General features: G+C 50.1%; 2 protein-coding genes across 3 annotated transcripts; both read left to right on the top strand.

The window, feature by feature from the left end:
* The first annotated feature begins 30 nt into the window (after positions 1 to 30).
* On the top strand, positions 31 to 1438 carry Inafm1 (InaF motif containing 1). The gene has a single exon (XM_013125498.3). The coding sequence runs from the start codon at positions 140 to 142 to the stop codon at positions 524 to 526; it is 387 nt and encodes a 128-aa protein (XP_012980952.1). The 5' UTR covers positions 31 to 139; the 3' UTR covers positions 527 to 1438.
* Positions 1439 to 11286: 9848 nt separating this feature from the next.
* Positions 11287 to 21896, top strand: C5ar1 (complement C5a receptor 1). Of its 2 annotated transcripts, none has more exons than XM_013125510.3 (2): positions 11287 to 11498; positions 20113 to 21896. In XM_013125510.3, exons 1-2 carry the CDS (start codon positions 11358 to 11360, stop codon positions 21169 to 21171), a joined length of 1200 nt encoding a protein of 399 aa, XP_012980964.2. In that variant the 5' UTR covers positions 11287 to 11357; the 3' UTR covers positions 21172 to 21896. The 2 variants fall into 2 exon arrangements, with proteins under 2 accessions (XP_012980964.2, XP_040590395.1); XM_040734461.1 differs by lacking the exon at positions 11287 to 11498 and adding an exon at positions 11547 to 11695.
* The last annotated feature ends 298 nt before the right edge of the window (positions 21897 to 22194 follow it).

Raw genomic sequence — 22194 nt, 5'->3', positions numbered from 1 at the left:
AGGGAGGGAAGGTCTTGTGGAGGGGGCGTGGCCCCTGAGGGGGCGTGGCTTGCGTGAGGTGGTCTCGGGCGGGGCCGGGACCTCCGTGGGGCGGTCCCGGGGTGGGGGCGGGGCCAGCGCGGGTGGTGTAGACGGCGCGATGCGGGGCTCCAGCTGTGTGGGCGGCGGTGGCGAGAGCCCAGGCGGCGCCGGCTTGAGCGAGGGCCCCCGCGGCCGATGGCTGCGACTTGCCCCGGTCTGCGCCTACTTCCTGTGTGTGTCCTTGGCCGCCGTGCTGCTCGCCGTGTACTACGGGCTTATCTGGGTACCCACGCGGCCGCCCGCGGGCCCCGCAGACCCCCTGCCCAGTGAGCCGGCCGCTCCTTGTGCCCGTGTAGCGCCACCCGCCCCACCTCCTGCCGCCTCCTGCTTGCTTGGAGCCTCCGGTGGGCCGAGGCCACAGCCGGGACTGCCACGGAGCCGTCGCCACAGCCACCGCCCAGCACCGGGAGCGACACCGGAGACCGCGCGCCGAGCGCCTGGATAGCCTGGCCCGCCCCCATTGTGGCCTGCACCAGCTCCGTCTGCACCTCTGGGCCTCGCCTGTGCTGTGCGCGCCTCCTCTCCCCTGGCCGCGGTCCTGATCCTGCCCGACTTCATCACACCCCGCTCCTCCCCGGGGCTCAGCGTTCATCCGCAATAAACTCCAGCCTCAGCTGCGCTTCCCTGGTCTGTGGTCGTCTGCAGCGCGGGCTGGTCCCCTCTAACCCTGTGGCCTGGCGGCCTTACAGGCTTTTCTCTTCCTTTGCTCTCATGTAAATTTTGGGTTGGAACGGGGAAAAGCGGCTTGGCAGTTTCGGGGCCATTGAAGGTCAGAGACTGTGAGGGCCTTATCAGTTTTCCGGGTGTCTCGAGCCCTTGCATAGCGTCGGAGACAATCCTGTGTGCTGGGAACTGCTGTTGGTATAGTTTACAGTAGCAAGGATAGAGGCCATCACCTGTGCTCTCATGCCCTGGCCAGGGATGCTGTAGCTTTTTCCTGGGGTCTGAGAGATGAACCCAGAGTTTGGGTGACGACAAGACACCATTTGCTGCTTTGCAAAGTGTGTGGGTACAACCTCTGGTCTGCGCTGCTGTCGGTACTGTGGCTGAGAAGCTGGTATAGCTTTTGATAAGGAAGTCAGGCGATTGAGTCCGTTTTCCCCTTACCCGTGACTGCGGCCTGGCCCTAGGCAGGCCTGAGTTACCCTGCTGCGAGAAGAGGCTCTCCTGTCTGGCCTGCCTTCCCTCTGAGCTGGACAGCATCCTAGGAAGGGAGCCTCGTGTCCACGGGAGTGTGTCATCTACCCTGCTGGCTCCCTTCTGTCCCACCAGCATTCCCCACAGGATGATGCACAGCCATGTACTTAACCTCTCTGGTCTTGTGAAACGAATTAAACTAGTGATCCAAACCTGAAAACGCGTTTGCTGCTCCCTGTCTCCTCCACCTTGTCCTCCAGCCCTTTCAGAACCACAGCTTGCATTTCCCTGGGTGGCCTGGTAGCTCAAAGTGCCACACACCAGCAAGTAGCAAGCAGTGAGTTGAGAGAAGCCCTCTTCTCTGTCCCTGCTGGCTTCCCTTTCTACTCCCTTTTTCTCCCAGCCCCATGGTCCTCAGCCTTTCTTGTCTCCCTCCACTGTCCTCTCCCTGCTTTTCCCTTTCTCTTTCTCTGAAGTGTCTTTATATGTTGTCACTGTGCTCCGTGTCTACTGACTTACTCTGTCTCCATAGCGCTCTGCTGCTGAGCCTGGCCCTCCCAACCCTGGGGTTTGGGGCAGGGTCTCACTACCATTGCTCCAGCTGTCTTCGAAGTGTTGGCATTACAGATGTGGGCCACTATTGGCCAGCTTGTGGATTTTGAATTCTGACTGACAACTTTAAATATTTTTTGGGGGGTGGGATAATTTTACCTCACTCTCACATGGTGACAAATTAACTCATACCAAGTGATATATTTTTGTCTAACCCTTCCAGTATGTTCACACATTTTGCTGCAAAAAGATATTACCATGCCTGATGGGGGGCGCGGACAGCGCCTGCCTCAGACCCCTGGGGCTTTGCATAATAGGTGCAGAACGGTTTTTCTAAAATTGGATCAGCCTTGAGTTCTGAAACGCATCTGTCCCTGAAGACCTCAGCTAAGGGATTGTGGACCTGCAATTTGGCACACTGTCAAACCTAGATTTATCTTAATTACTAGTCCAATATTATTTAATGTTTTTGGAAAAAAAACACTAATTTCCTTTTTTTTTTAAATCTCATATAGCCCAAGTTGGTCTTGAACTTGCTGTGTAGCAGAGGGATGACTTAACTTTTCCTGGGGAGACAGTAGCAAATGTCTACTCACCCCCCCAGACAGGGCACAATCAATTGAGTTTTGGGGGGGCACATTAACGGAGAATATGGGTGACTCAAGCAAGGCAACCACATCGTTGAAAAGCTGTCTCTGGCAAGTGACTGACAGTCATGAAAGGGAAGTCCCTGGAGCTACCTGAATGATCCACAGGCAGCTCAGCAGACGAGTCTCATGTTGCTACTCTTTGGGTCCAATTCACAAGCTGGCCAAAGTCATTCAGATTTTCCAGAGCTCCTCAAGCCTTGAGGATCACACCATGGGCCCCCGGAAGGGCCCTTAAGACCTGTGCCATCCCAAGCCCCCTGTGGAACCCACCTCTTGCTGTTTATTAATAGTCACGTGTGTGCACAACACGTGGAGGTTAGAGGGCGGCTTTTAGGACTTGTCTTTCTCCTTCCGCTGTGGTACCCAGGCATGGAACTCAGGCCCTCAGAATTTTTTTTTTTTTTTTTGGTTTTACGAGACAGGGTTTCTCTGTATTGTTTTGGAGGCTGTTGGTTCAGCCTGGCCTCGAACTCACAGAGATCCTCCTGCCTCTGCCTCCCGAGTGCTGGAATTAAAGGCGTGCGCCACCACCGCCCGGCAGGCCCTCAGAATTTTGCCACAGACATCTTCCCTCAGTGAGTGTTGGCAGCCCCGAATCTGTTTAAATGATGTGACCGCTCCATGATATGGTTAAGGGGAATGTTTCTATTGTAGGGGAGAGAGAGAGAGAAAGAGAGAGACAGAGAGAGAGAGAGAGAGACAGAGAGAGAAGCATCTGGAGGGGAAGAGCAGGGAGAGAAAGAAAGCAGTAGACTGAACATGACCAGGTCCCGTCACCTGGTCATGAGAAGTGGGAAGCAGGCCAGAGCAGAGCAAAGAGAAAAGAGATGTGTGTGTGTGTGTGGGGGGGGGTAGGATAAGACAAAGGTCAGGCAAAAAAAGGCAGGGAGCATAATCAAAATCGGGTCACAAGGCGAATGAATAGCTGGGGGAGGAAGCTCATGGCTGAGGGAGTTTAGGGTAAGAGAGGGCATGAGAAGATCTGGAGAAGATGCTACCTAGCCAGCATGGACTCTGAAATGCGTAACTGGCGCCCGAGAGACCGAGGGAGCCTGGAGGCCAGCACACGCCTTGGTATGCCAAAGGCACCACAGATAGCCGTTTGTCCTTTCTGCCAGTGATAAGGAAAATGGCTCCGTTTGGTAGAGGGGGAGCCTTCTTCACAAGTTCCCGAGGAGCGCGGGCTTCTGTCCAACACCAGGATTTGGGGAAACGGAGGCAGGATCGTCTTTCTTAAGTCTCCCATGAACAGAGTTCTGTCTGGCCCGGTGAACGGAGCATTAGATGTTCTTTTCACGCTGAGTTCCCTCATCAATGCCAATCATTCCTCTTCCCCGAGACCCCGGGGGGACCTGTGCCCCAGCGTCCCATAGAAGCCAGCCCATCGGGGACCGCTTTTCCTCAGATCGTCCCAGCTGACGCCGCCTTTGTCTTGAGGAGGGGCGGGTAGCTTCATTGCTCAGTTTTCTTTTCTTCCTGCCTCCACAGCAGCCAGACTGCGTCCGCACGCCCCCATGTCTCACAGTCTCACAAGCCAGGCTGTGACAGGCTCTTTCATTGCTTGTTTGGAAGTCTTTGCCAATTCGAGCAGTTTGGGGCGCGGAGTGTTCCCTGCCTGCCAGTGTCTCCCTGTACTGTCCATTCTTGTGTGTTGGATCCCAGATTCAGTTTCTCACTAATAACGTGGGACCTGAGGGCCAGCTCCTGTCACTCCCTCTGTCCTCTTCCCCATTCTGGTTTCTTTTTTTTTTTTTTTTTTTAAGATTTTATTTATTTATTATGTATACAATCTTCTGGCTACATGCCAGCAGAGGGCACCAGATCTCATTCAAGGTGGCTGTGAGCCATCATGTGGTTGCTGGGACTTGAACTCAGGACCTCTGGAAGAGCAGTCAGTGCTCTTAACCGCTGAGCCATCTCTCCAGCCCCCATTCTGGTTTCTTTTTTTTTTTTTTTTTTTTTTTGGTTTTTCGAGACAGGGTTTCTCTGTGGCTTTGGAGGCTGTCCTGGAACTTGCTCGGTAGACCAGGCTGGTCTCGAACTCACAGTGATTCGCCTGCCTCTGCCTCCCGAGTGCTGGGCCATTCTGGTTTCTTTATGGGTTCCAAGTTCCAGCAGCCGCTAAGCACCCTTCTAACCTATTCGCTTTTGGCTCTCCAGCTGTGGAAAATGGCAACCCAGCTCTCCTCCATCTCCTCCTCCCTTTTGTATCAGATTTACCCTGAAGTATCAGAAGGCTGGCCCACCTGCCAAGTCAGAGGCTAATACGGAGGATGCAGGTTGCCCGTCCATCCCACTGAGCAGCCATCACCAATCTTATTACACACAAGAGTGGTCACACACACAGCCGGGCGTTAGTGGCGCACACCTTTAATCCCAGCATTCGGGAGGCACAGGCAGGCGGATCTCTGTGAGTTCCAGGCCAGCCTGGTCTACAAGATCGAGTTCCAGGACAGCCTCCAAAGCCTGTCTCAAAAACCCAAAAACCAAAAAAAAAAAAAAAAAAAAAAAAAAAAAGACAGCCCACCTTGGTTCCGTAGCCCATCACCCATCTGGGGTCATAAGACCACCACTCAGTAAGGAGACATGCCCCCCCATGCTGTAAAGAATGGAAGCTACTGCTACGTGGAGAAGTGAGTATCCTTGCCTTACCCCGTACCCCCCATGACGGTTAATACAGAGGAGAGCCTGTCTCTGCAGGAAAAGCAAACAACAACAAAACAGGGTTGCTGTACAGCGCTTGCCTAGCACACACGGAGGAGCCCTGCTGCGCCCATCTTGTCCCCAACCTGATGCGACCTAGTGTCACCTAGGGATAAGCCTCTGGGTTATCATCTAGGTTACCCGAGATGGGAAGACCGTCACACGGTGGGATTCTGGCCCTGGATACAAAGGGGAAAGCAAGATGAACACCATTATTCATCTCTCAGCTACCTGAGTGGGAACACGTTCGTGATCAGCTGCCTCAAGATCCTGCCGCCATCACTGACTGTTCCCCAATCAACCCTTCCTTCTTTAAGTTGGCTTTGTCAGGCACCAACTAGGCATGGTGGGACACACCTGAAATCCCAGCTCTCAGAAAGAGAGGCCGAGTTCAGAAGTTCAAGGTCATCGTTGGCCACACTGCTGAATTTTATTTTGTCTTTGTTTTTTGAGACAGGGTTTCTCTGTGTAGCTTTGGCTGTCCTGGATCTCACTCTGTAGACCAGGCTGGCCTCAAACTCAGAGAGAGCCCCCTGCCTCTGCCTCTGGAGTTCTGGGATCAAAGGTGTGCGCCACCACCGTCTGGCTTACACTGCTGAGTTTTGGGATCAGCTTAGACTGATCCTTTCTCCAAACTCAAACCAAGACGGAACAAAATCCAAGTCTCTCAACTTCTGCATTACTGAAGTTGTTCACAAGAGGTGTTTATTAACCACTTGAATACTTTATAGAAGGGGAAAAATGTCATCTTAATTGTTAGGCATTCTGTTTCATCTTAATTTCAATAAGTAAATATGAAAATGATACCAGGAAAAGTCACCCTCCCGTAGGGAGGATGCTATTTAAAGTTAGCAAACACTTTCTGGGGAAGACTACCACTGTGCTGCTTAAATCCACTTTGGTAAGCCGGGCGTTAGTGGCACACGCCTTTAATCCCAGCACTCGGGAGGCAGAGGCAGGTGGGTCTCTGAGAGTTTGAAGCCAGCCTGGTTTACAGAGAGAGAGAGAGTTCTAGGACACATAGGACTACACAGAGAAACCCTGTCTCAGAAAAAAAAAATCACACTAAGTGGTGGTGGTGCACACTTTTAATCCCAGCCCTCGGGAGGCAGAGGCAGGTGGATCTCTGTGAGTTCGAGGCCAGCCTGGTCCACACATCGAGTTCCAGGACAGTCTCGAAAGCTACAGAGAAAGCCTGTCTTGAACCCTCCCCCCAAATCACATAAAAACATGCATACATGTGAATTTGCTCCTGCACACATGTGATCATGCACGGGCGCACATACACACAGAATTTCTTGGTGAGATAAAGGTGGTACCCCCTCTCTCTAAAGCGGGACTACACAGAGGTTCTACATCAGACCCAGGATAAAATGATCTGAGTAGAGAGGGCAAGACGGCTTAGTAGGTAAAGACACTTGTCGCCAAGCCTGAGGATGAACGTGGCGGATAGAGAGATCTGGCTCCCTCAGATCATCCTCTAACCCTGGCTTGCGAGCTGTGGCACGCACACCTCCTCCTCCACAACAGGTGTAAAAACGCAATCTGAGAAAATCAGATATAAATGAGTTCGTGAGGGTACCAGCTTTCCCGCGTGCCATATGGAAGCCGGCATGAATATTAATAACCCAAACAGCTTGTTCCGTTCTTTGCGGAAAGGAATGCATCTTGGAATTATCCCCGTAGCAAAAGGTCCTGGGAGCCTGGGGGCGGGGGGGGGGGGGTCGGGACGGGAACTGAGAAACCAGTGAACGTGCCCTATGAACGTGCCCTGTGAACGTGCCCTTCCAAGGGGAGCCAGTTACTCCATCTGTCCATCTCTCAGGGCCATGCATTGCTTTGGTGTTCTCACGAAAGGCCCCGCCATGTAGTCACCGTTCTCCGTTGCCTTAGTAACGGGATGCCCTCCTGAGGAGGAGGAAAGTGATGAACGCAGCGAACTAAACACTGGCGGGCTAGCCAGGCGAGGTAGTCCACACCGTTAATCCCAACAGTCTCAGTGAATTCGAGGCCAGCCTGGCACACAGCAAGTTCCAGGCCAGCAGAGGCTACATAGTGAGACCCTGTCACACACACACACACAAAAAAAATTAGCCAGAAGTGGCAATGCACACCTGTAATCCCAGCACTTGTGAGGCAGAGGCAGGCAGATCTCTGTGAGTTCGAGGCCAGCCTGGTCTACAGAGCGAGTTCCAAGACAGCCTCCAAAACAATACAGAGAAACCCTGTCTCAAAAAAGAGAAAATGCTGGTGACACTGAGGATTTGTTTGGACTGAGGAGGATTCTAGAGCAGCACTGCCTATTAGAATTAAAGTACATCTCACCCAAGTAATTACAATTTAGTTGGCATGTTAAAATAAAAAGCTGAAATTATTAAGTTAGACTTTAAGGATTCATTTTTATTATTTGTGTGGCTGCACCACAGAGGCCAGAAAAGGGCATTAGATCCTTGGAACTGGAGTTACAGGTAGTTGTGAGTCCCCCTCGTAGGGAGAGAGCAGTATGTACTCATAACACTGAACGATCTCCTCCAAAACAATACAGAGAAACCCTGTCTCGTAAAAACAACAAACAAACAAACAAAAAACCACTGAACGATCTCTCCAGCCCCTCATTTCTTTTTTCTTTTGCAAAACTAGGGATTGAATTAAGGCTTCACATATACTAGACAGGAGCTCTACCACTGACCCACACACCAGCCCCTCACTGGGAGATTCTAGGCAGGGGCTCTACCACTGACCCACACACCAGCCCCTCGCTGGGAGATTCTAGGCAGGGGCTCTACCACTGAGCCACACCCCTAGTCCCTCACTGGGAGATTCTAGGCAGGGGCTCTACCACTGACCCACACACCAGCCCCTCACTGGGAGATTCTAGGCAGGGGCTCTACCACTGAACCACACCCCCAGTCCCTCACTATTTGGCACTTTCCAAATAAACTGCTGTCCCTAAAACTATTACCTCAAGAGACTGCCACTCTCCCGTAGATTTTGTATATACTGATTTTTATTATTTAGTTCCACCCAGTCCTTTTTATCGTCTTGGGAGTGTGCTCAACAGCTCTAGGTAGGGTGAGAGACTAGCAGCTTGTGGTGTGGACCATTTGCTTAGCAAAAAGGAAGCCCAGGGCTCCATGTTCATCCGGCACTACACAAACCTGATCCTGTGGCAGTCTCCTGTAACTCCAGGTGGAGGCAGAAGGAGGAAGTTCAAGGCCATCCTCTACTGTATAGGGATTTTGAGGCTGAAAGCACAAATTAGAGAATATAAGTTACTTCCTTCCGAAGACAACCTTTCTGTCTTCGTTGGAGATTTTCAGTAGATTTCAAACCCAACCATTGAGGTGTGGCTGTCGGCAAATGGTAGTGTTCTTGTCCAGCATGCGAAAGGTATGAGTTTGAGATTGATTCTCTGAGCTACAAAGCAAACACTCACACACACACACACACACACACACACACACACACACACACACACACACACACACACACACACACACACACAGTCCCCCAGGGTGCTCATACGGAGTTTCACAACCTTCTGTAACTCCAGTTGTGTGAGATTCGACGACGTCTTCTTATCTCCTTTGGTACTAGGCACACACGTGCTGCTGCATAGAGATGGGTGCAGGCAAAGAACTCAGACACATTTAAAAAATAATATATACGTATTTAAAGCAAAGCCCCATGCCATAAACTGGGGTGAGCCCTGAAGAGGCGCGTGATTAGTACACAGCCACATGGGGGCGCTAGCTGCGCATTGAGAATCAGACAAACACTTAGCCAGGTCTCCAAGCGGGATTCCCAGGCTGAAATCAGAGCTGCGGGGCAGGCGCTTTCTTTTCTTCTTACTGTCTTTGAGACAGGGAATCAGATGGCCCCGGGTGGCCTTGGATTGATGTATACAGAGGGCGGTCTTGAGCTCCAGATAGTGCTGGCACTTCTCCGAGGCTGGGATTACAGGCACTCGTCTGGTGTTATGTGGTGCTGTGGCATCGAACCCAGGACTTCTTGCATCCTAAGCAAGCACTACACCAATTGAATCACATCTCCAGGTGTCTCGCCTGCATCCCTTTCCCACTCAGGAAAGGCCAGTGCAGAGGCTGTGGGATAGCAAGCAAGAACCTAAGACGACCCAGGGTCCATTTACCCTGCTCACATTAGGCGTTCAGAGTCTGTGAGCCTCCTTCTGGGGACAATAACAAGAGCATGCCTTGAGAAGGGCTCTCCATGGGCTGGAGAGGTGGCTCAGAAGTTAAGAATATTGACTGTTCTTCCAGAGGTCCTGAGTCCAAATCCCAGCAACCACATGGCAGTTCACAACTGTTTATAACTCTAGTTCCTGACACCCTTACCCAGGCACACACATGCAGGCAAAATACCAACATATATAAAAAATAAATGGATAAGTATTAAAAAAGAAAAGGTCTCTACTTTGGGGAACAGTTTGGTTCATGGAGTTGCTTGAATGGTAGCCTCCCTCCCCCCAAAAAAATAAACAGCCCAAGCCCACCTAGAAGGTATGGATGTAACCTTTTATGGAAAACGGGGCTTTTTTTGGGGGGTGTCGAGACAGGGTTTCTCTGTGGCTTTGGAGGCTGTCCTGGAACTAGCTCTTGTAGACCAGGCTGTCCTCGAACTCACAGAGATCTGCCTGCCTCCCAAATGCTGGGATTAAAGATGAGCACCACCACTGCCTGGTTCTAAAAGGTTTTTTTTTTAATTAAAGTTTTATTTATTTATTATGTGTCAGTGTTCTGTCTTTACATGTATGCTGTAAGTCAGAAAAGGGTACCAGATCTTATTACTGATGGTTGTGAGTCACCATGTGGTTGTTGGGGATTAAATCCAGGTTCCTCTGGAAGAACAGCCAGTGCTCTTAACCACTGAGCCATCTCCTGGGAAAGGGGACTTTGTGGATAAAAGGACAAGTGCCGCTAGAAGAGACAGTGGCCATCAGAAACTGGAAGAGGTCTAGAACATTCTGTAAGACAGTCCTGGGTCACCATGACTTTCAGACATATGGATTCTGGAAGCGTGAGATTGTAACTTTTCAATCTCATTAGCCACAGGTCTCTGACTGGTGGTTATGGCCAACACACGAAACTAACACAGTCTACTGTTATGTAATTTAGTTAATTTTTTTTTGTTTGTTTTTCAAGACAGGGTTTCTCTGTATTGTTTTGGAGGCTGTCCTGGAACTCGCTCTGTAGACTAGGCTGGCCTGGAACTCACAGAGATCCACCTGCCTCTGCCTCCCAAGTGCTGGGATTAAAGGCATGCGCCACCAACGCCCGGCCAGTTAAATTTTTTTTAAAGTTACGTTTTGCTGTTGTTTTGGAGACATGGTTTCTCTGTGTAGCCCCAGCTGTTCTGGAACTCTTTGTCTGTACCTCCTGATGAGCTTGACTGTGCTCATCACCACCGCCCTGCTTTATATTTTATTTATTTATTTATTTATTTATTTATTTATTTATTTATTTATTTATTTTGTGTGTGGGACCATGGTGCATGGTGCCGAGTGGAAGTCAGAGGACATCCTTAAACAGTCATTTCTCCATTGTTGGCACTTCCCACAGGCTCCGTGTGTGTGTGTGTGTGTGTGTGTGTGTGTGTGTGTGTGTGTGTGTTTCAAGACACGGATTCTCTGTGTAGCCCTGGCTGTCCTGGAACTCGCTCTGTAGACCAGGCTAGCGCTGGAACTCACAGAGATCCACCTGCCTCCATTAAAGATTTATTTACCACATGTACAGTGTTCTGCATGCAGGTACGCCTGCAGGTCAGAGGAGGGCGCCAGATTTCATTGAGCGCGTTCTTAACCCCTGAGCCACCTCTCCAGCCTCCTGTGTCTTGGGTAGAGCAGACACTAGAACCTCTTGCAAGCCCACCCGTCTCGAAAAACCAAAAAAAAAAAAAAAAAAAAAAAAGCAAATAAATCTTTAAATAAGCAAATAAACAAACAACCCCCCCAAAGGCCACTTGATTCGGAGGCTGGGGCTGTGGTTACCACCCCTATTCTCTGGAAACCCCAGGAACCCTGAGACTTCCTTCTGTTGAAGTAGAGTGCTCTTAAGATGAGGGAAGAAGGCCTTTTTCCCTTCCGGGGCCAGAGACTTCCTTATTTTTCCAAGCCTGACTTTTCTCCTTGGCTTGGGTCGCACTGGGTAGTGCTCAGGGCTTTCTGGGTGAGCACCAGTGGAGGGAGCCCCAACTAAAATGGCCAGTGTGTGACCAATGAGCATCTCAGAGGGACAAGACAGTCACTTCCTCCCAGCTGCCCACATCTCTTCTTTAAAAAGCACGGCTCCGTCCACAGGAGGGACATTCAGGCATCTGCCGTTGGTCACCACAGAGCCCGGGAGGAGCCGAGACATGGTGAGTGGGTTCCTCTCTCCCCTCACGCTCCCGGTTGGACTCCTTCTGCCCCTTCCCTCCTTCAAGCTGTCTTCATCTGCCCTCTACCACCCGCTCGCCGAGCTCGGACACTGGGGATGGGATGTGGCCAAGGACTAGGAGGAGCAGCGGGAACCACAGTAGCCTCACAGGGCTGCAGACCCGAGAAGGTTCTTCAGGTCAGAAAACCCTGGCGCTGGCTCTCCTAAATGAAGAGTTCTAGCAGTTGGGCGTGGCAGCTTACACCTGTAATCTAAGCCCTCAAGAGGCTGGGGTAGGGTGCTGCATGCAGTTCGAGGTCAGCCTCAGCTACATAGTGAGCTTCAGGCTAGCCTGAGCTACACTGTAAGCTATTGTGTTAAAATTGGAGGTACAGCTCAGGTATGCTTGGTGGGAGTGCTGTGAGCCCTGGGTCTAATTACCAGCACCCTGTAAAACAGGGTTCAGAGGTACATGGAATCCCCATGTGGTGGTTCATGTATGTGATCCCTGCACTCGGGTGGGAGCACAGGAGTTGGATGTTCAATCTCACAGAGTGATTTTGAGCTTAGCCTGGGCTAAGTGAGACCCAGTCTCAGAAGAGCAACAACAAAAACATAATTTTACAAACTACCCACCGTGGTGGTGCTCACCTGCTATTCCAGCTCTCAGGAGGCAGAGGCAGGTGGATTTCTGAGTTCGAGGCCAGCCTGGTCTACAGAGTAAGTTCCAGGACAGTCAGTGCTACAGAATGAGACCATGCCTCAAAACAAACAAACAAACAAACAAACACCCAAAAACAAAATAAGTCTTGACAGCAGTTTGGAAGAATGGTCACTCCTGGAGAAGTTAGAGGGGGAACTGTGGCCCAGAGTCTGTGTCCCTCTAAGCAGGTCTCTTTTTAAAATTAATTAACTTTATTTCTTTAATTAATTGAGCTATACTTTTTTCCCTCCCACTCCCCTTCCCCCCTCCCCTCTCCCCCCTGCCCCCCACACTCCCAATTTACTCAGGAGATCTTGTCTTTTTCCCCTTCCTAGGTGAATCCATGTGTGTCTCTCTTAGGGTCCTGTTTGATACCTAGGTTCTCTGAGGCTGTGGTCTGTTGGTTGGTTGTTATTTAACTTTATTTTATGTGCATTGGTGTCAAGGTGTCGGGTCCCCTGAAACTGGAGTCACAGACCGTTGGGAGCTGCCATGTGGGTGCTAGGAATTGAACCCAGGTCCTCTGGAAGAGCAGCCAGGGCTCTTCACCGCTCAGCCGTCTCTCCAGCCCCAGGGGTCCCTTTTCTGTGCCTGAGCCCTGAGGTTGGGACATGGTACTAGGAGAGTTGCGATCTGGCACCTCTGTGACAGAGGATACGACCTTGCTTCATCCACACAAAAGAGGAAATGGAAAAGTCGGTGACCGGGGAAGTTGCAAGCTTTCTTCATCCCTGGGTCCCATGTCATCCTCTGGCCCTGCCCTGACCAATTGGGGTTTCCAGAACAGGGAGGGCTATGATCGACTGTTCTTTTTCCTTTCCACACAAGTTCTGGAACACCAAGGCACTCTGTTGACCCCTGACCTGTAGAGTCCCCAGCCCCTCACTGGGGAATTCTAGGCAGGTGCTCTACCACTGAGTTACATTTCTGTCCCTGATCTTTTAAGACAGGATGCTACTAGCCCAAGATGGTCTTAATTATATGATTCTTCTCCTTCAGCCTCCCCAGTGCTGGGATTACAGGCATGTACCACCACCATGCCTGGTTCCTTTACATAATTTTCTCCTCCTCCTCCTCCTCCTCCTCCTCCTCCTCCTCCTCCTCCTCCTCTCCTCCTCCCTCTCCTCCTCCTCCTCCTCCTCCTCCTCCTCCTCCTCCTCCTCCTCCTTCTTTTTGGTTTTTTTGAGACAGGGTTTCAAAGAGAGAGAGAGAGAGAGAGAGAGAGAGAGAATACTTGAAATTCGAGTAGTGAAAGCTGGCCTAGTGGCACACACTTGTAACCCCAGATAGAGGCAGGAGGATCAGGAGTTCAAGGCCAGCCTGGGCTACACGAGGTCTTATCTAAAAAAAGAAAAAAAGCATGTAAACTTAGGAAAGAATAATACTGTGTCCCCACATTGCTGAGTTGCACAGCATACGACCATACAACTTCCGGTGCTGATGTTCAGGTGCCCTAGATAACCAGTGCCGATCCACGCAGCAGCCGTCAGCCTTTCTCTCTATTCAACTAAAATTACATTTAGGAGATCATTTCCCCGGATACTCCAACGCCATCTTCAAAGCTCAGTGCCCACATGTAGCTGGCGGCTGCCATCTTGAATCTCACAGCCGAGAGCATCTCCATCTCCATGGAAACGCCTATCAGAGAGGGAGGTCATTTCCTCTCTTCCGGGTGTTCTCCTGGACCACTCCTGGGTTCTCTTAAACGCCTCCTCCCCACCCCGCTCCCACTTCTCAGCCCAGTTACTTGGTTAGTATCTGCTTGAAAAATAAATAGTCTTGTTACCTTCCCAAGAATTGCAGATTGGTTAGCACGCAAGTCTCCTTGGGTGCCCGTAGGGGACTAACCCTCAAGATATACCAATTCAGAGAGGCTTCAGTCCCTTAGCAAAATAGACAGCGTATTTGCATAGGCCCTACATACATCCTCTGCACCCATTAAAGGTTCTCCAGGGCTGGGCAGATGGTGGCGCATGCCTTTAATTCCAATATTTGGGAGGTAGAGGCAGGTGGATCTCAGTGAGTTTGAGGCCAGCCTGGGCTACAGAGTGGGTTGCAGGACAGCCAGAGAAACCCTGTCTCCACCCTTCCCCCCAACAAAAAGCTTCTCCAGACCCTCATTAATACCTTTGTGATCTAGATTTGTGGAAATAGCTCCTTAAGGAATAGAACAAGAAAAAATGTCTACACATCTAAACTACACAGGTCTTTCTTTCCTCATAGGATTTCTCTGTCTTCTGTCTTTCTCTCTCTCTCTCTCTCTCTCTCTCTCTCTCTCTCTCTCTCTCTCTCTCTCTCTCTCTCTCTCCCTCCTTCTCTCTTTCTTTCTTTCTTTCTTTCTTTCTTTCTTTCTTTCTTTCTTTCTTTCTTTCTGTGGATGTCACCAGAGCTTGAACCTAGGGTCTTGTACATGCTAGACAAGCATACTACCACTAAGTTACATCCCTCAGACCTATATTATTATTATTATTTACTACTGTTATTTTGAAACAGATTCTCCTGTAGCCCAGGCTGAACCTAGGACTTACTATGTAGCCAAGGATGGCTTAGACTTCCTTCCCACCTCTCTACTATCTATGTGTAGATTTTTTTTCTTGTCGTATTCCTTAGGCAACTATTTTTGCATCATTTATTTATCTGTTTTGATAAGATTTGGTACTCTCAGAGGGCAAAAGATGGTGTTAGATCCCATGCAGCTGGAGTTACAGGCAGTCGTGAGATTCCTGGGGTTGCTGGGAAATGAAATCAGGACCTCGGCAAAAACAGCCGGTGCTCTCCATTGCTCACCGTCTCTCCATCCATTTTTTCCCCAATTATTTTTCTCCTTTTTTTTCAAATATTTTTTTAATCTCATGATAGTTGCCTCCTCAGACATGGGCACTGCGTATATGGTGAGGCAACAGATTCTTGTACAATACTGTTTCGGGAGGAGGCAGCGTGTTCCACGTCCAAGAAGAACCATACGTCACAGGGAGAGCTCTCTCAATACCTGAGTCCCCGTCCCTTCCTGAGAGGCAACCATTACTATAAAGCATGTGAAGCTGGTCTGTGTATGCAGACATGAATGAACACATGCACACACACACACACACACACACACACACACACACACGCACGCACGCACGCACATGCACACGGAGTTCATTCTTCCTTTTGTAGGCAATATATTTGTGCGTTGCTCACTCTTATCTCCTGTTCTTTAAAAAGATTTTTCCTTTGATATCGCAGATCTTCCTGCATCTGTCTATTAGCGTCTTCCTCATTCTTTTGAACAGGTGCCTAGTACAATGATGCCTAGACGTCATTACTCTCTTACTCAATCCCTTTTGTTGAATAGAATAGTTTGGGTAGTTCCAAACTACTTCCTCTTTTTTTTTTCTTTCCTCCTTTTTTTTTGTGTGTGTTTGTTTTGTGTGTTGAGACAGAATTCGGGGAGCCCAGGCCGGCCTCAAACTCAAGATCCTCTTGCCTCAGCTTCTCAGGTGCTAGGATCGCAGGTGCGCCCCCACTCAACCGATCTCCCCCTTTGCGGGGACTCTGTCAAGGCCGATGCTCCCTGAGATGTTTGTGTCTGGAAGCTCCAGGAAACAACTGAGCTCAGTTTCAGCATCTTTTGCTCTGAGGACAGCGTGGTGAGAGCACGCCAGGAAGGGAGGTGGCAGGCCGACAAGCGTCAGAGACAAGTGTCAGGGTTTAGAGAGGGCCGCAACAGAGGTCTGAGTCATCGCAGTAAGCATGGTGAGAGCAGAAGGCAGGGGAGGCGTTGGATCCCTCTCCGGGGGAAGAGTACCCTGGGGGGCAGAGTGTGAGGTTATCAGTTGGGCCTAAAATTAATCCTCTAATGACTTGTGTATGGGACCTTAGGTAGCAAGGTCGAGAGTAGCAAATAGGAAGATATGGAGCTGAGGGTAAGCCAGAAAGAATAAGGCTGGGGCCAGGCTTATTTTTCAAACTTTTATTTATTTATTTATTTATTTATTTATTTATTTATTTTGTTTTTTGAGACAGGGTTTCTCTGTATTATTTTGGAGTCTGTTCTGGAACTCACTCTGTGGACCAGGCTGGCCTTGAACTCAGAGTTCTGCCTGCCTCTTTCTCTGGAGTGCTGGAATTTAAGGCATATGCCATCGCCACTGGGCTACTACAAGAAGTTTTATACTTATTTTCTTGTGTTGTTGTTATTATTTATTATTACTGAGATGGAGTGTAGCTATTTAGCTCAGGCTGGCCTTCAACTTAATGTATAGCCCAGGCTGGTCTAGAAGACCTCTTTTTTTTTTTTTTTTTTTTTTTTTGCCTCAGCCTCCCCAGGACTGGGGTTATACAGGCACATATCACCATACCTGGTTCAAAGCTTCCTCCTAATTCCTGATTTTGTTTTTGCTTTTCAAGACCAAAGGTGGGCTTTTTTGTTTTTGTTTTTGTTTTGTCTAGTTCTGGCTGTACTGGAACTTGCTCTGTAGACCTTGAACTCATAGAAATCTGCCTGCCTCTCCTTCCTGAGTGCTGGGATTAAAGGTGTGCCCCACCACCGGGATCCAATTCTTATTTATTTTTTTAAAGATTTATTTATTTATGACATATACAGTGTTCTGCCTACATGCCAGAAGAGGCACCAGATTGAATTGTAGATGGCTGTGAGCCACCATGTGGTTGCTGGGAATTGAACTCAGGACCCCTGGAAGAGCAGTCAGTGCTCTAAACCTCTGAGCCATCTCTCCAGCCCCTTCTTTCTGTTTTTAAAAAAGGGTATTTATCAGCTTCACGGGTACGTGTGTATGTATGCGTACCGTGTGGCCGCAGGAGCCTGCAAAGGTCAGAAGAGGTCAGATCCCGGGGCTGGAGTCCTGCACAGTTGCGAGCTGCCGCTTCAGGGCACGGAACTGAACAGCTCTGGTCCTTTACAAGAGCAGCCAGGACTCTTAATGGCCGAGTCACGTCTCCAGCACCTTCATTCTTAATTCTGATTTTGCCTTCTGCTGGCCCCAAACACGCACCTGCTTCCAACTCTTGAATTCCAAAGCTTTAGGGTTTGGAAAACGGGTGGATTGCTGGGCTGCCAGGGAGATAATGAAGGAAGGGAGCGAGGCTCAGAGCAGGAGGAATTTGCAGAGGCTCATGTGTGCTTCATGTAGGGCAGGTGGGGTCTGGACTCTAGGAGATGACTCCAAAGCCAGTATCCAAAAGACAGCTCACCCTTTGCTGGTGAAAGAGTCATTGCCTGCACCCCTCCTATACTAACTAAAATACTGCACTTTGTTTGTGTGTCTCTCTCTCTTTCTTCCTTCCTTCCTTCCTTCCTTCCTTTCTTTCTTGTCTGGCTCTGGCGGTACTGGAACTTACTATGTCAAACAGGCTGACCTCAAACTCATAGAGATCCACCTGGCTCTGCCTCCTTGAGTGCTGGGATTAAAAGCATGTGTCATGCTGGAGAGTGGGGGTGCACTCCTTTAAACCCATCACTGGGGAGGCAGAGGCAGGCGGATCTCTGTGAGTTCGAGGCCAGCCTGGTCTACAGAGTGAGTTCCAGGACAGCCAGGGCAACATAGAGGAAGCCAGCCTCAGAAAAAAAAGAAAGAAAGAAAGAAACAAAAGCATGTGTCACCATGCCTGGCATCTGTCTACCATTTTAACCAAAGAGGAAATTTAATCAAATCTTTTTCTTGAGGCAGTCTCATGTAGCCCAGGCTGGCACGGGGCTCACTATGAGCTGAGGGTGACGTCGAACTTCTGATCCTCTTGCCTCCGTCTCTCAAATTCTGGGGCTGTGAGCCACCATTTCTAGTTTTATATTGTGCTGGGTTTGGAGCCCAGGGCTTCAAGAATACCAGGCAAGTACTCTACCCGCATTCCCAGACTCAACTGGTCCCCAGCTGCTTTTCTTTTCTTTGAGAACGGATGCCACGCAATACAGGCTAGCATTGGTTGCCTCCATCCTGGATCCAGCTGCTGAATGCCACACAAACCATCCAGGCTGGTTTAAGAGAAGATCTTTTAAAGCAGCGGCTCTCAACCTTCCTAATGCTGCAACACTCCAATACAGTTCCTCATGTGGTGGCGGCCCGAACCATAACATTATTTTCATTGCTACTTCATAGCTGTAATTTCGGTACTGCTATGCATGGCAATGTAAATATCTCCCGATGGTCTTAGGCAACGCCCGCGGAAAAAAAGGGCTGTTCGACCCCAGAAGCCATCGACGTGTTGAGAACTGCTGTTTTGCTGTTTTAAAGGAAAGCCACAAAGCCACAAGACATCCACCGCTGTCCTTCAAGGCCCACATTGCCCAATATACTTACACATCACGGCCACACTGTCACTCGGTGTGAGCACTGTCACCCTGTGGGAACCCACCCGGTTGGGCATGCCAACCACAGAATGAAGCTTCCCTTCCAACAATGAGGTGTTTTGAAATGGATGACATCGTCCTATCTCTTTTTCGGCTTTGGATATTGGTTCAAATTCAGGGCTCACACCTGTAATCCCAGCACATGGGAGGTAGAGGCAGGAGGATCCATAGTTTAAGGTCATCTTCAGCCACATGGGGAGTTTTAAGAACAGCCTGGGGTATATCGGACTCTGTCAAAAAACTAAACAACAACAAAATCATTTGTGTGTGTGTGTGTGTGTGTGTGGTGGGGGGATAGGGTCTGGCCACATAGCTCAAGCTGAGTTGAGCGCTTGACAGTCCTCATACACATTTTTTTTTTTTTTGGTTTTTTGAGACAGGGTTTCCCTGTGGCTTTGGAGGCTGTCCTGGAACTCGCTCGGTAGACCAGGCTGGTCTCGAACTCACAGTGATCCGCCTGCCTCTGCCTCCCGAGTGCTGGGATTAAAGGCGTGCGCCACCAACGCCCGGCCCTCATACACATTTTTATTCTTTAAAATATTCCACTGGGGCCAGGCGGTGGTGGCGCACACCTTTAATCCCAGCACTCGGGAGGCAGAGGCAGGTGGATCTCTGTGAGTTCGAGGCCAGCCTGGTTTACAAGAGCTAGTTCCAGGACAGCCTCCAAAGCCACACAGAGAAACCCAGTCTCGAAAAAACCCAAAAAGAAAAAAAAAAATATTTCCCTGGGATCTGGAGAGACGGCCCAACAGTCAAGAGGAGTTGCCAGAGGTCTGGGAGTTGAGTTCCTAGCTCTTATGCAGGGTAGTTCACAACCACCTATAGTTCCAGGGGGTCCAATGACCTCTTCTAGATTCCTGGGGCACCTGCACTAATACACACACACACACACACACACACACTACTCATCAGTAGTGAGATGGGCTTAGCAGGTAAAATGCTTACCCCCAAAGCCTGGAGAGCTGAGTTCTATCCCAGAACCCACATAAAGATTGAGGGAGAGAACGCACTCCAAAGAGTTGTCATCCGACTTCCACGTACATGGACACACATGGAACGGCACATGGACACATATATAGACAATGATAAATTAAAAAAGCATCCCATTGGGCAGATATATTAAAAAAAACATCCCATTGGTGAGGCATAGCAGCGCGTGACTTTGATTCCGTCTCTCGGGAGGCAGAGGCAGGCTGATCTCTGTGAATGAGAGGCTAGCCTGGTCTACAGAGCGAGACCCCATCTCAACTCCACTCCTCTGCCCCACCAATATTGCCCTGAAGATCAAGTATGGCGGGCCTCGCCTATCCTCTCATCACTGGGGCAGCCGAGGCAGGGGGACTGGTATGATTTCAGTTCGGCCTAGGGTACAGAACGAGTTCGAGATCAGCTTGGGTAACCTGCAGAGACCCCGTCGCAGAATAAAAACTTTAAACTGGGCTGATTACTCAGACCTCCAGTATCCCCGTGGTGGAGCTGACTCAGAGCAATAGGGCAATGCTGCACCTCCCTGGGGATGTGTCTGCCATCTCACACACCGTCTACCCCTTTGGTTCTGCTTAGGATTCCACCAGCAACATCTCCGATGACTACAGCAACTATGATTACCCCAGTGGGACCTATAACCCTGACATGCCTGTGGATGGTCCCATCGTTGAGCGGTTTCATCATGAAGATATTGCAGCCCTGCTCATCTTCTCGGCTGTGTTCCTGGTGGGAATCCCTGGGAACATCCTGGTGGTGTGGGTGACAGCATCCGAGGCCAGACGTACCATCAATGCCATCTGGTTCCTGAATCTGGCGGTGGCCGACCTCCTCTCCTGCTTGGCACTGCCTGTCCTATTCATGGCCATCATAAAACACGACCATTGGCCTTTCAGCCACCAGGCCTGTACGGTCCTGCCCTCACTCATTCTGCTTAACATGTATGCCAGTATCCTGCTGCTGGCCACCATTAGCGCTGACCGCTTCCTGCTGGTATTCAACCCCATCTGGTGTCAGAGGGTCCGGGGGCCCGGCCTGGCGTGGATGGCCTGTGGAGTGGCCTGGGTCTTAGCGCTACTCCTCACCATCCCATCCTTCATATTCCGTCAGGTGTACCAAGACCCCTTCTCCGATAAGTTGATGTGTGGCATTGACTACGGGAAGGGTGGCATCCACAAGGAGAGGACGGTGGCCATGATGCGCCTGCTACTGGGCTTTGTGTGGCCTCTGCTCACTCTCAGTATCTGCTACACCTTCCTCCTGGTACGAACCTGGAGTCGCAGGGCCACACGCTCCACCAAGACGCTCAAGGTGGTGGTGGCCGTGGTGGCCTGTTTCTTCGTCTTCTGGCTGCCTTACCAGGTGACAGGGATGATGATTGCCTGGCTTCCCCAGTCCTCGCCCACCTTCGTGAAGGTGCAGAGGCTGAACGCCTTCTGTGTGTCCCTGGCCTACATCAACTGCTGTGTCAACCCTATCATCTATGTCGTGGCTGGCCGGGGCTTCCAAGGGCGGCTTCTCAGGTCACTCCCCAGCATCATCCGAAACGCCCTCTCAGAGGACTCGGTGGTCAGGGACAGCAAGTCTTTCACTCGCTCCACGGTGGACACCTTGACCCAGAAGAGTCAAGCGGTGTAGAGGAGACGCCACCCTCTTCCTCCTTCTCTCCTTCCTCTGCCTCCGTTCTTGTTTTCCTTTCCTCCTCCCTCTCCTGCTCCCTCCCTTCCTCCCTCCCCTCTGCATGTTTAAATTCATGAGACTCTTTCTAAGTCGCCCTGGCTAGCCTTGAACTCAGGATCCTCCCAGATGCTGGGATTACAGGCACGAATTCCTTTGAAGAAAACCATCACATTAAGGTGTTACTTGGCTTTCGTTTCTAAGGGAGACCTTTGCTGTGCTGTCCACTCTGCAGTGGCCGGGCAGATACTCGTGTAATAATGGTGACTTCCGGGGACAGCGTAAGCAGAGAACAAGAGAATTTCATGTTATTCGTCACTGTCATTTGTAACAAGAGGGTCTTTGTCCCGGCGGGTCCTGCTGGTCTTCAGCCCCAAATGAACACACGGATGCTATGTTAGTTATAAAACTGTTGGCTGGTGGCTCGGGCTTCTTACTGGCTAGCTCTGTCTTAATTATTAACCCATTTCCATAAACCTATGTATTTCCATGTGGGTCTTGGCTTACCGGAGAAATGCCCAGCACGTCCTGTCTTCCCGGGCTCTACATGACGACTCTGGCTGCCTATGTTTCCCAGAATTCTCCGTGTCTCCTAGTCTCACCTATCTTCCTGCCTCATTGGCCAAATAGTGTTTCATTCATTAACCAATAAGAGAAACATATATATAGGACAACCCCCATCAGTTTTTTTGTATGTTTGTTTGTTTTGTTTCTTTCAAGACAGGGTTTCTCTGTGTAACAGTACTAGCAGTCCTGGAGCTTGCTCTGTAGACAAGGCTGACCCTGAATTCACAGAGATCCACCTGCCTTTGCCTCCCGAGTGCTGGGACTAAAGATGTGCACCACCACCACAGTTTTTTTTTGACACAAGGTCCCAGTAGCCTCATCTGCTTTGACCTGATCCTCCTGCATCCGTTCCTCTAATGTTGTGATTATAGGCTTATACCACTGTGTCCAACCCATCCTTTATGCCTACAACGATGT

The sequence above is a fragment of the Mesocricetus auratus genome, unplaced genomic scaffold (assembly GCF_017639785.1).
Source record: "Mesocricetus auratus isolate SY011 unplaced genomic scaffold, BCM_Maur_2.0 Super-Scaffold_100038, whole genome shotgun sequence".
Classification (NCBI taxonomy): domain Eukaryota; kingdom Metazoa; phylum Chordata; class Mammalia; order Rodentia; family Cricetidae; genus Mesocricetus; species Mesocricetus auratus.
This window is presented reverse-complemented; position numbering and strand designations above follow the sequence as displayed.